Source organism: Phoca vitulina, unplaced genomic scaffold (assembly GCF_004348235.1).
Source record: "Phoca vitulina isolate PV1807 unplaced genomic scaffold, GSC_HSeal_1.0 scaffold38, whole genome shotgun sequence".
In the NCBI taxonomy this organism is placed as follows: domain Eukaryota; kingdom Metazoa; phylum Chordata; class Mammalia; order Carnivora; family Phocidae; genus Phoca; species Phoca vitulina.
Window position 1 is genome coordinate 13690115 of NW_022589741.1, and position 16104 is coordinate 13706218.

At 53.6% G+C, this 16104-nt stretch overlaps 1 protein-coding gene across 2 annotated transcripts in view; it reads right to left on the reverse strand.

Moving 5' to 3' along the window:
• DSCAML1 (DS cell adhesion molecule like 1) overlaps nt 1–16104 on the reverse strand; it is a 339429-nt gene that overhangs the window by 96121 nt on the left and 227204 nt on the right. For both annotated transcript variants that reach the window (XM_032427811.1, XM_032427812.1), the window contains exon 4: nt 5579–5725. In XM_032427811.1, the coding sequence (XP_032283702.1) occupies nt 5579–5725 (147 nt within the window). The remainder of the gene's footprint in view (nt 1–5578; nt 5726–16104) is intronic.

Below are 16104 nucleotides of genomic sequence, written 5' to 3' on the forward strand. Positions count from 1 at the left end.
GCCCTGAGAGCCATGACCACGAAGCAGGGGCTTGGGGGAGGTAGGAGGAGGATATAGGGTGGGCAGACAGACAGATGCAGATGCAACAAGGGAAACAGAGGAGCAGAGAGGGAGAGAGTGTGTGAGAGCTCGCTTCACAGACACGGTGCCTGGAGTCTGGCCCAGACTCAGGACCAGGGACACCCTGTGACATGAGAGTCATGACTTCTTGAAACTGCGATTCTGGGCCTCAGACTGGCCGGGGGTGCCCTTCAGGATGGGGGAACCAGCTGTCCTGTCCTGTCTCCTCCCACCTGCGATCCTGGCAAACTCAGAGAGGGCCGTGCGTTTCCATCTGCGCCCAGAAGGATTCAGAAGTTAAGCCTTCTGCAAACCACACCTGCCATCCTGAACAGTTCTCTATTTTACACTCCCAAGCAAGAGAAAGCAGTGCCTGCAGGCCCCGTGGCCCTGACCTGCGGAAGACCCAGGCGCCGGGCTGGTGGGATTCTGTGTGATGGCCCTGACGCTTCTGAGCGGTGCTCTGTCTACTCTCAGCCTAGTTCTTAGCCTCAAGGGCCTCCCTGAGTTTTCCGCCTTGGGGACCTCCTCTTGCTGTACCAGCTGCCCAGGCTTTCCTCTGCCTACATGATACAACCCCCACTTCTCCCCAGTTAGGCTGCTAGGAGATAGGGTCTGGTCCCAGCCAGGTCCCCGGCCCCGTCGGCCCCCTCCCTCCCTGCCCCCATCCCGGTCCGGGCAGTGGTTCCCCCACTTGTGATACACTGTGTCACCACACTCCCCTCCCCTGGGTGCCCAGCAGCCCGCTCCGCTCGGCCAACACCTCTTCATCTTTCACAAACCAGCTTAAGCGTCACCCCTTCCGGATGGAGCCCCCAGGCCCCTCTCATTAGATACTCATAGAGTTTTCTTTTTCTTCCGTTTTATTTTCAAACAACCTTTTCTTTTTAATGAAAAAGTTAAAGTGTAATATACGCACATGGCAAAACTTCAGAGAGTCTAGAACGGTGTCAGTGTGAGAGGGGGGGTCTCCCTCATCCCTGCTCTCAGCCACCTCGTTTCCTTCCCCAGGGGCCACCACTGTCGTGAGCCACCCAGGCACCCCTCCCCCAGAGCCCTTTTCAACAGCGGTTAGCATCAGGCCACAGATCTGTCTTCCCCAGAAGCCTGCCAGCATCTTGAGACAGGGTTGCCCCATTGCTGGATCTCCCGTGCCCGCACAGAGCAGGCCTGGGGCTGCTGAACCACTGATGTCTGCGAGAGGCTGAATGGGGGCGCTCTGGTATAGGGTGGGCCAGAGGTCTGACTTTCCACATTGCAGGCTTTTATAGGCTCCTGGACTTGTAGAGCTGGCTTAGAGGTCTTGGAGGCCACAGACAGAGGAGGACCCTGAGACCAGAGAGGTGCAGTGACCTGCCCAGGATCGCACTGCAGAGACAAGATCACAAACCAGGTCTCGCTCGCCCTTGTTCAGTAAACGGGGCCCGAGATGGAATAATCTAATACTGAGATCTGCTCAAGAGTGAATGGTGGGAGCGGCAGACGCCCCCTCTGGACCCTCCTTGACTAATGGCAAATTTCCCCCGTCCTTAGCTCATGTCCCTTGGAGAAGGGTTGGGCGAGGAATTCTCTGGGGGGGAGGGTAGGGACTTTCTAGAAGACTCTCTACTCCCTCCCCACCTTCTGTTGCTCTTCAGAAGGAGGCTGGGCTGAGAATCAGGAGAGCCAGGTGCTGGTCCAGCTGGGTCACGGGGAAACTGTGTGACCTTGGGTGAGTCTCATCATGTCTCAGAGCCCGAGGTTCATCCGCGGGGTGGAGGGGGTAGTGCTGCCTCCACACCCCATAAGGTTGTCGCAGGCAACAATGGCAAACTGTACATCCAAGGGCTTGCCTGCGTGAAATCGCAATGCAGATGTGCACCTGCCCTCCCTCCCCACCAGCTTCTGCGGCCTCTTCCCCATGCAGGGGATGGTTGGGATAAACAAACCTGGTGCCAGGGAAGAATTACTCAATGTGACACTTAATTGATGCAAAATACACAAATTCTGTGGCACACCGCAGAATTTACAAGCGGAGGGGCCGACGGGGTGGTGGAGGAAGGGGCGGGGGGAGGGAATTAATCACCGAGTCTCAGGCGTGAAATTAAATTCTGAGGGAAAGAAGCCTCTTTCATTACTCCAGAGCAGAAGTAAAATGCTGTGGTGTGTACGGTGACAGCCCGGGGGGGATCGGGCGCTGCCGGGGCTGGTGCGGGGCTGGGGGAGCCAGACGGCGGAGCCCCAAGAAATCTCTGGGGGTGTCCGGGGCGCCCCGGGGAGGCTGCTGGGACCTCCCCCAGTCCGAGGAGCAGTGCTGCCCTGGAAAGGCGCCCTGAACACGGCTTCTGCATGTGGCTTAGCCCCCCACCAGCTGGGGAACCCTGGACTAGTCTGCCAGCCTCTCTGGTCACTGGTCTTGTCTTTATAAATGCAGATGGTAATGCCTGTTCCATGGAGTTAATGGAAGCTCTTGGTAAACTCTACAAAGCACCTACATGCACAGAAGGGCTGTTTTGGGGGTTGGATTTTAGGGAGCTCAGGCTCTTCATGCAACTGCCTCCTTCACCTTAGACAATGCAGAAAGATGCGAGTTGCTCTCCTCCCCCCCCAACCCCCGACAGATGCTCTTTGGAAGAGAATAGAAACAATAATGCAGCAACAACAGATCAACAAGAAGACAGCCGCCACCACCACATGGCAGCTACTCTCCTGGGCGCTTCCTACGTGGCAGACGCTGTGCTAAGCTTTTTCCAGCTGGTACCTATTGCTCCCAATCACCCTGGAGCGGGGCTATGTCTTGTCGCTCCCATTTTACAGATGAGGAAGCTGAGGTTTGAGACACTCCTTATTCTCTGCCACCTTGCACAGCTAGTGAGGGGTGAGGCTAAGCCTGCACCTTTGGCTGGATTCAGGGTCCTTTACCCACCACGCCTCCTGTGCCCACCTTCCTCTCTCAAACGCTCTGTGAGGACTGAAGAACCCACAGGTGTGGTTGCTGCCCTCACCAGATGACCATCAAGGACACACTGCCACGTGGATCCTTTCGCTCCTTCCTTTTGCCTTTGGGCCTGGGGCGTCAGGGGCTGCCATCCTTCGGGGTGTGCGGACACCTCAGCCACCAGGTAGGGGTGGCTTGGCAGGGGTTCCCCAGCCGCCATCTTTCCATCTGCTGGCCTGGAGCTTCGGGCCACCCTTCCCAGCCGCCAGCCTGGGAGCCCTCGGGGGTGCCGGCCACGAGAGAGAGTGAACCTTCTCAGCGGAAACCACGGCCAGCCTCTCTTGTTCAGGACTGACTGAGCCCCGCCCCCCGCCCACCCACCTCAAGCTGGAGGGGATGTGCAGTGTGTGGGGCTGAGCTCCCTGACGTGCCCCCCTCGCGCCCCCTCTGCACTGCCTTGCTCCAGTATCACTTGCATTTTTGCCGAGACAAGCAGCTTGCAGATGGCCTTGTCACATCACATCACATCAGGGCCGTGTCACCGGCGGGGCCCCTTCCCCTTGGCTCCCTGTGTTCCCTTCCCTCCAGGTCCCTCCTGCTCCTTTCGGCTCCTGTTCACTCTGGTCCTCCCCTCTGCCTTTGTCTCTCTGTGCGGGTTTTCTCCTGTTCGGTTTCCTCCCTGTCCTCTGTCTCTCTCTGCCTGCGCCTCTCCCCTTCTGTCTGTCTGGGCCGCCTCCCTATCTTTACCTCTGTCTCTCTGTTTGGGCTTTATCTCTGGTGGCATCTCTCATCCTCTTCCTAGCCCACCCCCCCTTCTCCTCACAGCTGGTGGGGAATGGAGACCAGAAGGAGAATGGTTGGCATACCCTCCAGTTTAAAGCGTGTCTTTTTTGACAGACACCTGCCTATTCGCCCCACAAAAGTGGAGGTGAGATTGGCAGGATGAGGGGGCTAAATATTTGTGCGGGAGAAAGAAGCAGGCCCGCGGGAGGGGGGGTTTTTGCACTGTTCCCCTGTTTTATGAGAAGCATGCAGATGAGATGCAAAACAGCATGCAAACAAGTCCCCATGCTTTGGAAGGGAACCACTCCTACACATTTGGGAATTGGGCTGCAGATTCCAAAGTCTAGCTACAAAGAAAGGGGCCCTTACTGCGGCCACCAGGACAGTTTCCCTTGGCATTGGTTAGGTCTACAAATATTTCCTTAGCACCTACTATGTGTCAGGCACTGTAAAAAGCACTGTTTCCAGGTGCTGGGGACACAAAGGAGAATCGGAGAGCCCTGTCCTTGCCCTCCTGGCTCCTGCTCTTCAAATGTGCCGGGCAAATGAGAGAGGGTCTGGGATAGAGTTAATCTGAGGGTCAGGGTAGTCCTCACCAACCCCCAGAAGACCAGAGTTAGACAGAATCAGAGCGGTCATCTGGTCGAGCTACTTTTCCAGAGGCCCAGAGAGGTTGTGCGATTGGGTGAGTCTAGTCTCTGAAACCACCGTGTTATCGTTCACCCTCCTTCTACAAGCCACTCCAATCCCACCTCCTCAACAGCAGAGATTTTCAAATTGTAGGTCACAAACTGTTAGGAATTTGTGAAATCCATTTGGTGAGTTGTGACCAGCATTTGGATAAATCAAAATCGGATAAAATAGAATAGGAAATAGCAGAGTGCATTTAAATGCATGTGGTAGGAACGACCAGTGTGCTTTGCACAGGTTATGATAAAAATGTCTATCTGTGGATTGCTGTCAAGAGTTTGAAAAAGCACTGTTTCCAGAAAGGCACTATTCCTTGAGGAGTCCCCTGTGCCCTCCTTTACTCTGTGACTGGGGCATGTGGGGGCTGTTCAGATGACCCCTTCCATGGGGAGGGGGGTGGTATGCTGGGCGCAGAGGGTATGTCCTGGTTTTGCCTCCTGCTGGTTAAACAGTTGGGGCGAGTTGCTTGGCCTCCCTAAGATCTGGGTTTCTCGTCTGTAAAACAGAACAGCATCCACCTCACAAGGCTATTATGGTGCTTAACAGATAAGTGAAATCTGACATGCAGGGGACTCAATAAACATTAGCTTCCATCCCTCCTAAAAAGTGATAATCACTCCAGATTAAGAATCTTTTATTTAATTTACAAATATTGTTGTTTATAGATTATATCCTGCCTACTCTCAAGCTACAACAGAAGAAACACATGCGCTCATAAATAGGTCAAATCGAATCCTGGAAAATACTTAGAGACATGAAGGAACAAAACTGTCCCATCTCTAATTTAATCTAACCTCATCATTACTATGTTTGAACATCAGGTTTTATTTATGAGCTTCCTGGCGGCAAAGGCAAAAAAGGGAAAGAGAGGATGGATTGCATTAACCCCCATTATCACTTCTTCAGGAGAGTTAGCTTCCTTAGGTGCAGACTCTGAGGTCCCTATATGAAGGGCACTCCAAACCAAACTGGACGTGTTCTGCCCTGCTGGGCCCTGTATTTCTCTTTGTTAATCTCCTTCTCTGAGTCCCCCCAATGGCCTAGGTACACAGCAGTCTCCCGGATCCATGGCGTGGGACACACCCATCCCAGGGGTGGGCTAGTGCCCTCCTCGGCCCTGTCGCCTACCTGTTACGGAGAGGCGGGCCCCATTGCTCTGCCGGGTCTCCCCACTATACTTGTGCTTGGTGATGCAGCGGTAGGTGGAGAGGGCATCCTCCTTCTGCACGTCAGAGATGTACAGCCCGCCGTGGTGAGTAATAAAAAACCTGTTTTCTGGAGACACAATCAAGACATACTGCATTACTCCCCTGGCTGGGCACAGCACCAGAAGCAAGTCAGGCCGGCAGCCGGCCTTTCTCCCAAAGCTGTTACTCCTTGAAGTGTAGAGGCTTCAGAGTTTTACAGAACGATGGCAGGCTGTAGAGTCAGACCGAGACCTGGGTTCCAAACTGACTCGTCCACTTAGTAGCTGTGTGACCTTGGGAAAGTTACTTAACTTCTCTGAGCCTTATCTATACAATGGGGTGCAAATAATACAACACAGGGTGGACGTAAGGACTGAAAATAATAATGAAGTGTCTGGCGCACAGCAAGTGCTCACTTAGGAAGTATCAGTCCTCATCTTTCCTATCTCTGGGCGAGAGCTTGCAAAGTTCTTTCACATTCCACGCTCATTTGTTCTTACAGCCATTTGAAGTGTCCTCTCCAACGTCAGGTCACACGACCAGTAAGCAGACCAGAACTCAGGCCTTCTGGCTCCCAGCTCTCCCTATGTATGGAGCCAAATACAAACCTAAATCATTTTCTCTTAGTTTTAATCATATATTCACTCAACCAACAGTTGCTGAGGTTAAGCTATACGAGTAGCAGGGACACGGAGAGGCAGATACACAATACTAATTCAATGCACAGTTCTTGAACGCTCATTCCGTGCAAGGCAAAGGTGCAGACACTGAGCTTTACTTTTCCTTGCCCCTCGACGGTCTTACTGTCAGGACTAGGCAGGGAAGCCAGAAGGACGGGGAGCAGGACACCCATTTTGCGGATTATGACATGTGACTCCACTTAGAGGTAGAGTGGATTTCCTTGTACAAGGTCCTAAAGCAAACCCTGAACTTGAGCCTAGTCAGGACTGATTCTAAAAGGGGAGAATATGGACTTGCCCGTTGGGGTGGGGCTTGCATTCAGCTTCAGACGCCGGAGGCAGTGCCCTCCCACCCAAGACCCAGCCAGACTGAGATTGAGATGCTAACTTTGGGTCCCTCTGCACGCTCTCTGGGGACTAGGCTGCTTCCCCCGACAGGTATAGAAGACCCCAGGCTGCCATTTCCACCAGGAGTGGGCCCTGGAATCAAGATGGTGACAGTAACTTAAAAAAAGGAGCTGTACGGGAGAGGGTAATGCTGACTCCACCGGAGGGACCTGCTAACATCAGAATGCCAGGCTTTCATAAGGAAACCTTTTGCGTGGCCCCATGCTCTGCAAATCCTATTATTCAGAGGAGTTTTACAGAATGATGGCAGGCTGTAGAGTCAGACTGAGATCCCACCTGGGGGCTGATGACCCCCCTCAACCAATGACAAGAGCCCTGACACTGGCTCACTCTCCTATTAGAAACATCCTGTGGTGTCCCACTGCCCCCAGCACAAGCCTCAGCACCAGGGGGCTGGGATCTCCCCAAATGACACTTCACGACAAGGAACGCTATAGAATTGTAGGGTTGAAAAGCTGAATGTGCCTGACCACATTGTTGACAAAGGTTTTCCAGCCTTCCTTTGAATATCTCTGGGTTTGGGGAACTCACTACCTCATTCAGTGGCCCACTCCAAAGCGGATAGCTCTAACTTTTAGAGAGATCTTCCTTGGTCACAACTGGTCTCCTGGTGGCTCCCTCCACGGGTCCTGGTTCTACTCCCTGGGGCCCTACAGAACTAGCCTGAACCTGCGTCACTAACACACTCCCTCACCAACTGGAAGAAGCTGTCACGCCCTTCAACTTTCTGTCAGGCTAAGCAGTCTAGAATTTTATTCTTTAATATTTATTTAATATGGTCACAAATAACTTCTTCAACATGGATGGTCTCTTGTTTTTGTTTTTTTTTTTTAAGATTTTATTTATTTATTTGACAGAGAGAGCGCACAAGCAGGGGTAGTGGCAGGCAGAGGGAGAGGGAGAAGCAGGCTCCCCACTGAGCAGGGAGGCCAATGTGGGACTTGATCCCAGGACCCCGGGATCATGACCTGAGCCGAAGGCAGTCGCTTAACCAACTGAGCCACCCAGGAGCCCTGGTCTCTCATTTCTTAATGAACATTGGTTTATCTACAAATCTCTGAATTTCCCCTCCCTCCCTCCCACCCACCTTTGTATAGGATTAGACCTACTGGGTGCCAGCACTTTGCTAAGTGGTGGCGACCTAACAATCAGCCTTATGTGACCAGCACAGGATAGAGCGCGACTACCAACCCCCGGCCCAAGACGGTTTGTTTTTCACAGGACATGCGGTCGGAGTGGGAGGCAGCCCCATTACGCCCTGCCTCCCATTGAGCTTGCAGTCAACTAAGGCCTGGTCTGGTCACTTGCCGTCTCTCTATGCTTGGACACCAGACTGTGTGGGACTAGGTCTGGGACGTCACATGGTTCCCTGCTGAGCGGCATATCACTGGGACACCCCCCCTCCCCCGAAGAACACTCATTCATCTGGCAGCCTGCCAATCCTCTGGACCCCAGCCACACCCCCTCCAGCGCCTAGATCGCACCTTGCAGACCCCCACTCAGTGCTAAAGGAAGCGGGAGGGAGCCCAGCCCTGCTGCCAGACGTCGGAGAGGACCCGGGGGAAGCGCAGAGAAAGCCTGGCTTCCCCACCAGACTCTGAATGTGCCGTTTTGTCTCCATGTTGTGACATCCCAAAGTCAAATGCGGAAGCTCTCCCGTGATTTATTATGTAACTGGGACTGGAATGCAGAACTACTGGAGGGTGTTACTGCCAATCAGTGGGGGGGGGGGGTGAGGAGAAACAGGAGAGACCCCCAAATCCACCTCGGCAGCCTACAGGTGCTCCAGCCCCAGCAGCTTGGACCCTGTGATCCTGCAGCCCCCAGCACCCCCGGGAAGATGGTGCACTTGGTCCTACTGGAATTTTAAGCTGGGAAGGGGTGCTGCTGGGATGGTGGTGGGGAGCTGGGGTTTCTATAGCAACAAGCAGCTGCTGCATCTGATGTTTCACATCCTTCATTGTCCTCATTTCCCCCCTCGCGTCCCCCCTTCTTGTGCATATTTAATTGCAGTAACATTTCCAGACACAGTATATCGCTGCTCCTGAAACAAAGGCTGGCCGCAGCCGGGGGGGAGGCACAGCGCGCGCGCGCTTGAGAGAGAGAGAGAGAGAGAGGAAGGAGAAATCAGGGGTATTATGTTAATCCCCCCTGGGGGGGACTTGTGCAACATCAGTTGTGCATGTTTGATGAGAATCAGATGATGGGCCCTGATGGGGAAGGGAGTAGCAAGAGGCCGGTGGAGGGAGCGGCATACGGTGTGTGTGGGGGGCACAACCAGCTGGGGGGGCTCGGAGGGGCCAGGGCTCCACAGAACAGCTGACCTCCAAGGCTGGCTCTGATGGGGTGGCCTGGCAGTCGGGCAGCCCCTACTCCACACCCCAAGTGGGACCAGCCATCCCTGAAATGGGTAGAGGAGCAGCTCTCCCTTATCCTGGTTCCTTCTTCGTGGGGTAGGCTGGGGCCAGCTGGAAGAAGGACAGAGTGGCAGCCGTGACCTCTGTCCAGCCCCCATCCTGAGGTCGTTCGGAAATGTGTGTCTGGGATCACGTTGGTTGACACCAAGACTGGGAGGTACTAACGGCCTGAGGTGGCCAGGGCCAGGAGTGCTGGACGTCTTGGGTCATAAATACTGTCCCACCCCAAATGTTAGTAGTGTCCCCTGCGGGTACACGCTGGAGGGTCGCTGCTTTCCCTTAGGCTCTAAGGCTGGGACACGGAACTGTGTTTAAATGTGGACTGCTCTGATGCAGCTTGACTGTCACCTGCCAAAGGCTGCAGCATCGTCTGTGAACTCGCCCGTGACCAGGGAAGCACTGTGTGTGGTTCCTTTTTTCTTTCTACTATTAATACAGATTCTCCACCCTGCTTTACCATCCTTCTTCCTGGTGATCTGGAGCAGGCCTCTCCTTTTTTGTAAGCTAAATATTTATTGAGCACCTATTATATGTCAGGGCAAGGATTTTATAAACATTATCTTAGGCAATCTCCACACCCCTTTGAAATGGATACTACTGTTTTTACTAAGCAAAGCACAGAGAGGTTACATAACCCACCCATAGTCACACAGCTAGTGAATGGCAGAGTCCAGACCATCAGTCCACTTCCCATGCTCTTCCAAAGCTCTGTGCTAGACTGACTCTCCTAGAATGGCAGCCCCTCTCATAGGGACATAGGGTCAGCCAGCCTCTGCTTGGTTGCTTCTGTCAGTGGGGTCCTCACTACCTTATAAAGGAGCACTCATCTATTCAATTCAGCTTGGCTTGCTTTATCAGCTTGGCTTTGTGGAGCATCCCTGGGTCCTGGACTGGGCTCCTGGGCTCCATGGAGGGGTCTTGGACCTGGTCTCTGCCCTTTGGGATTCCACATTAGAAGACAATGTCCTTCCCCCAGGAAAGGTGCTAGCTTGGGGGCTGCTGAAGGGTGGGGAGGGGATTGGATAGAGGCCATTAGTGAGAAGAGGCAGATAAAGAGGGGCCAAGCCCAGGACTGGATTTTGGAGGCTGGATTGGAGTCCTGGTGTTGCCACTAATGATGGGCTGTGTACTGAGTTGAACAGTATCCCCCAAAATGAATGCCCACCTAGAGCTTGTGAATGGAACCTTATTGGAAACAAGATCTTTGCAAACATAATCAAGTTCAGATGAGGTCATACTGCATTAGTGTGGGCTCTAAATCCAGTATGACTGGTGTTCTTCTGAGAACGGGGAGATTTGGACACAGGCACATGAATACAGGGCGAAGGCCATGTGAAGACAGAGACAGAGATTGGGGTGATGCATCTTTAAGGCAAAAAATGCAGGGATTGCCAGCCACCCCAGAAGCTCGCAAGAGGCCAGGAAAATCCTCCTCTAGAGCCTGGACAGGGAGCACGCCCTGCCCATACCCTGATTCAGGGTTTCTGGCCTCCAGAACCGTGACGTGGTAAATCTCTGCTGCGTTAAGCCATCAGGAAACTGACACGGGGTGACCGTAGGGGAGTCCAGTAGTCTCCCAGGCCCTCAGTTGTCCCTTCTGCAAACAGAGGGAGGAGGTGGATTAGGTGTGTGTTTCCCACCCTTCTTGTACATTAGAATCATCCAAGCAGCTTTTAAAATTAAACTCAGAATCTCTGGGGGTGTGGCCTGGAAATTGGAATTAAAAAAAAAGAAAGCTTTTCGGGTCACATAATATGCAGCCAGGGCAGAGAGCCGCTGGGTGAGAGAAACTCATAAGGCCCCTTCCCTCTGACAACTGATGTCTCTATCATGGCGCCCAACTTCTGAGTCCTGTTTCTCCTTCAGGAAAAACAGAGATAATAAATAGACCTTACGTCACAGGGCTGTTGGGAGAGTCAGATGAAATGCAGCTTGTGAGAGTCCTCGGCACACTGGTGGTGCTCGGTAACCCTCAGCCCAAGTGGCCCCACCTCAAGGAGATGAGGGGTGCTCGGTCCCTGTGGCCGGGCTTCCTGCAAATTCTCCCCTTCCTTCCTCCTCAGGAGCTTGGCAATAAAGAAAGGAGACCCTCCTCAGCAATTCGGAGGCCCTGCACATAGGGGCTAGGTGAGCCAACAGCATCTTCTTGGTCTTTTTCTAAAAAGTCAAAGAGCTGGGCCTCAGAGACTCCCCAGAGTCGCATGAGCCACGGAGAGAGGAACACGAGAAATCTCGGGGCTCCTGGTGGCTCCAGAGGGCTGCAAGGCTGGGGGGGGAACTGCCCTCTGCAGAGGCTGGGCCTCTCTCTGCTCTCAGAGGCAGGCGGGAGGGTCTGTTTGGTGGGGAGAGGGTGCTGGGCAGAGGAGGAGGAAGGAGCTTGAGGGCTTGCAGGAAGGTATGGGCTGCACAGATCCCACTCCAAGCCTTAGAGCAAGGGAACAGAAATGACCGAATACAGCAGAGACAGCAACCTCCTGCTGGGCTCCCTGCTTCGGCCCCTGCCCCTCCTCCATCTGTTCCCAACATGCAGCCTGAGTGATGCTTTAATCAGATTCTGTGGCTCCTTTGCTCAAAGCCCTCCAATAGCTTCTCATTTCACTCAGCATGAAAGCAGAGTGCTGATTGCAAAGTGGGTGCTCTAGAAATAAATATTTCTAGAATGAATGAATGAAACGTCCCGAAACTCTAAGGTAGTTTTATCGGCATTTTGCTCATGAGGAAACGGCAACTCAGAAAAGTCAGATACCAGCTCTAATTTTACCTCCTCCAAGAAGACGTCCCAGGTTAGCCCACTCCCATTTCTGAGTGTTTCTACCTCTAACAAACCTCTTGCCACTGCTAATCACTGTGTCCACTATATCCCATCAGACTTTTAAAAATAATTCTGTCTGAGCATTCAAAAGTCAAGATTAAACAGGATGGTGGCTCCTTGAAATCATAAAAACAGAATTACTACATGACCCAGCAATTCCACTTCTGGGTGTGTATCCAGAATTAAAAGCCGGGTCTTAAGAAGGTATTTGTTCACCTGTTCATAGCATTATTCACACTAGTCAAAGGTGGAAACAACCCAAGTGTCCATTGATAGATGGGTGGACATAGAAAAGGTGGTCTAGACACACAATGGAATATTGCTTAGCCTTCAAAGGGAACAGAATTCTGACACAGGCAACAACTTGGATGAACCCTGAGGACATTATGCTCAGGGACATAAGGCAGTCACAAAAAGACAAATACTGTCTGATTCCACTGATATGAGGAACCTAGAGTAGTCAGCTTCATAGAGACAGAAAGTGGGAATGGTGGGTGTCGGGGGCTGGGGAAGGGGAATTGGGAAGAAGTTTTCCATGAGCACGGAGTTTCAGTTTTATGAGATAAAGCTGCACTTAAACATTTCTGAACTTAAGACTGAGCCGAAATGTTACTGAAATGAAAACTTAACCCTTACAAATAATTAAGATGGTAAATTTTATGTCATGTGGACTCCACTGCAATTAAAATAAAAAAAATTTTAAGGTCAAGATTATAAAGAATTGGAATGAGTGTTTTCAGGAAGTAGTGAGTTTCCTGTCACCAGGGGTATTTAAGTAGAGGCTGAAGAAACACTTGGCTGAGATAGTGCATAGAGGATTTAAATACTGAGTAAGAGAAAGAAATTGGATCATCTTTAAGGTCCCTTCCTTCCCAGAAATTCATAAATTCTTTTTTTTTTAGAGAGAGAGAGAGAAAGAACAAGGGGAGGGGCAGAAGGAGAGGGAGAGAAAGAATCTCAAGCAGGCTCCATGACCAGCGCGAGCCCGATTTAGGGCTCGATCCCACAACCCTGAGATCATGAACCTGAGCCCAAATCAAGAGTTGGACGCTTAACCAACCGAGCCACCCAGGTGCCCCCAAATTTATAAATTCTTAGCTTAAAGGATGGCAGAGCTGCAAGACCCCCTGGAGATCAGCTCCTACAGTGGTTTGAAAATCAGCGTCCGTCTGCTCCCTTCCACCCCCGGACTTTTGCTGTGGCTCTTCCTTCTGTGCCCAAAATGCTTTCTCCTTGACTCCCTCGCGGCCCCGTTCAGGTCTCTCTGCTCAGACACCAGAGGCAGAGGCCTTGCCTGACCCCTCTCTCAAAATTAGACTGTGCTCCGCGTCCCTGCCCAATTCCTTACCCTGCCTGTTTGTCTTCAGAGCACGTGGTGTTTCTCGCTGACAGCAAGGAGTTATTTTAGTACCCCAGCTCCAGAACACGCCTGGCACATAGAAGATGCTCAGTGCACATGCAGCGAACGGAGGAATCCTGGGAGTAGCAGAGGCACCTCCGGCGGAGGGAGACAGCAGGTTCTCCAGCCTGGAGTCCTGTCCCGAGGTCCCCTGCACCCTGGGGTCTCTCCCCCCCCAGCCCCTGCGGCCATACTGTAATGGTTTGGCCCACTGCCCCTCCCTTTAAGCCAATGCTTAATGCTTGTCTTGGCTCCCCAGCTCAGCTGAGTCCAGGCTGGGACGTGTGGAGGATGGTGTAAAGCGAACAAAAGGGAAGTAGACAATGAATGACCTGGCCGGGAGATCTGGAGTATAAACCATGGCTGACTCATCTTCGGGGGTGACCTCCGCAGAGAGTGACCTCACCCTTCTCAGGAGCTACTCAAGCACATGGAAACCCAGGGCAGCTGGCCCAGGGAGAAGAAGGGACAGGGACAGCCCCCCTCCAGCGTGCCTGAGGCTGGCCTTCCACTGTCCTTCCCTGACCAAGGACCTACCTCTCTCTTAGCGGACGGGAGTGGAAATGAGACCCTCGCCTGGAGGAGAGACCCCTAACGACAGAGGTCCCTGGCTCCAGGATGGAACCACGTTAGAGTCCTGGGGTCAACTCTGAGACCAGACTAAGCCATGCCGTCATAGTCTGCGCTCTGCCCCGCAGTGGACAGAGGAGGAGGACTGAGCTGCCTGCATCTCCGCCTGCCTTCAGGCAAGCTCAACTCGTCCGACGCTAGAGGTTTCCATGGCTGGCGCCTTTGAGGAAGAAGACCCGTGTCCATACACTTCCCCTCTTTGTCCCTTTTGGACACCCCTGGTGGGTAGAGTCTGCCTGGACTGGGAGACAGATCCAGACCCAGCTGGTGAAGTGTCTTCAATCGTTTCATAAACTCAGCAAGAAAGACACCCCCAGGTGCCCAACACTCCCACGTATGTCCCCTCCGTGAGTGCCCTCACCAGCCCAGGGGGCACCTGCTGCTCTTGTGTGCAGAGGAGGAGACTGTGGCTCAGGTGGGGACCAGTTCAAGTCGCACGTCTAGTGAGAGGGAGAGCCGGGACTCCCACCTGGGTCTCCGGAACCGATTCCGAGCTGCTTTCCCCAAGCCCAGCTGCCGGGAGAGCATGTGCGGCATTCTGGAGGGCACCCTGGCCAACCTGTTCCGGGTGAGGTGGGCTTGTCCGTCCCTTCCAGGCAGTGGCCGGACCCCTGGCTTCTGGACGCGGCGTCCCTCTCCCTAGCAGGGCCAGTTTGGGGGGGGGGTGGTGAGCAGGGAGGGGAGGGAGGCCCTGAGGCCGGCACAGAGGCCATCAGAGTTACTGACCGACAGAGCGGATGAGCCATGTCCCCTGGGAGGCCCCCCGTGCCGTGCAAGTGCCGTGTGTCGGCCAGAAGGTGTGGCCACGGGCAGGGCATGGGCAGGGGGCTGCTCATCTGGGAGGGAACAGAGCGCATGTGCAGCCACGCGTGCACCGTCCTGGGGGCACCGGCCCAGGCCACGGGGGCCAGAGAAGGGGCCAGCAGCTTGGGGGAAGTATGTGCTTGCAGCCCGAAACGGGAGGCTCGAGACCTGCTCCTACCAACGGTGTGGCTTTCGGAAAAACTCTCTGGGCTCCTGTTGTCTCATCCCCTAACTGGGGGTCCTAACAGCCCGGTTGGCTCGGCACACAGGATTTTCTGCAGTGTCCATGTGACAATGTGAAAGGGGCCGTGACATGTCCTGCACTATACGCTCTAGGGGGCAAGGGGCTGCTACCATAGTATGAAGTGTGTAACCGCACAGGGCAGGTGTGATTATGACACACACAGGCACCCAGGTATTTCTGTGCGTATTGTGTTGAATGAATGAATCCTGGCCGTAGAGAAGCTTCTCCGGAGATGCTTCTCGACTCCTGGACTCCGCGAGGTGTCCCTGGAGCAAGAAAACCGGAAACTGAGGGAGGGGTCTTCTGCTCTGCCCACACCCCTCACCCCTGCAAGAAAGGTCACAGGACACAACAGGGCTATGGAGCAGGGGACAGAGAGGTGGGAAGAAATGGACAGAGCTTTGCATGGAGACCAGGATTTGGCTGGGATCAGAAAAATCATTCAGTCTCTCTTGGAAAAGAAGAGATATTTGGCCTGTTACAGTGCCAGTTTGTTCTTCGGGGCAGCCTCAGGATGCCAAAGCCTTGAAGTGCCTCTGTTGGCCCCCAGGGGCGTCCCAATTCCACAAGAGTAATTGTGATCAATACAGGTTACTAGTTACAGCTCCATCCAGTACAGATTTACAGAAACAATGTGGTCTGCCTGCAGCTTGGAGATGCGCAAGACAGCTCACCCACAGGCGGGGCTCATCTTCCCTCCCAGGCTGTCTGCCCCGCAGGGCAGCGTGGGTGGGGGTAGTGGAGGCTTCTGGCGGGTAGAATTAGCCCTGCCTGGGGGGCAGGGTAGCCTGCAGAACGCGAATTAGGGCCAACCTTGCTGAGCATCCTCCTTTCACTCCTTTCTGTCGTTCCTGCTGATGGTGAGACCCTGGGGGTAACTGCCCAAGGAAAGCCAAGGCCCATTCTGCCTCCTCTTCTCCCCTGGACTCTGGACTCCCAGGATTGTAAGCCCTCCACCCAGGACCCCAAGAGAGATTCGCAGCATAGTGGCTAGTACATGGCATTTGAGTCAGGAATTTGGATTCAAGTCCCAGCTCTGGGTGCTGGCTGGCTCTAAGTCCTACAGCCTCCCT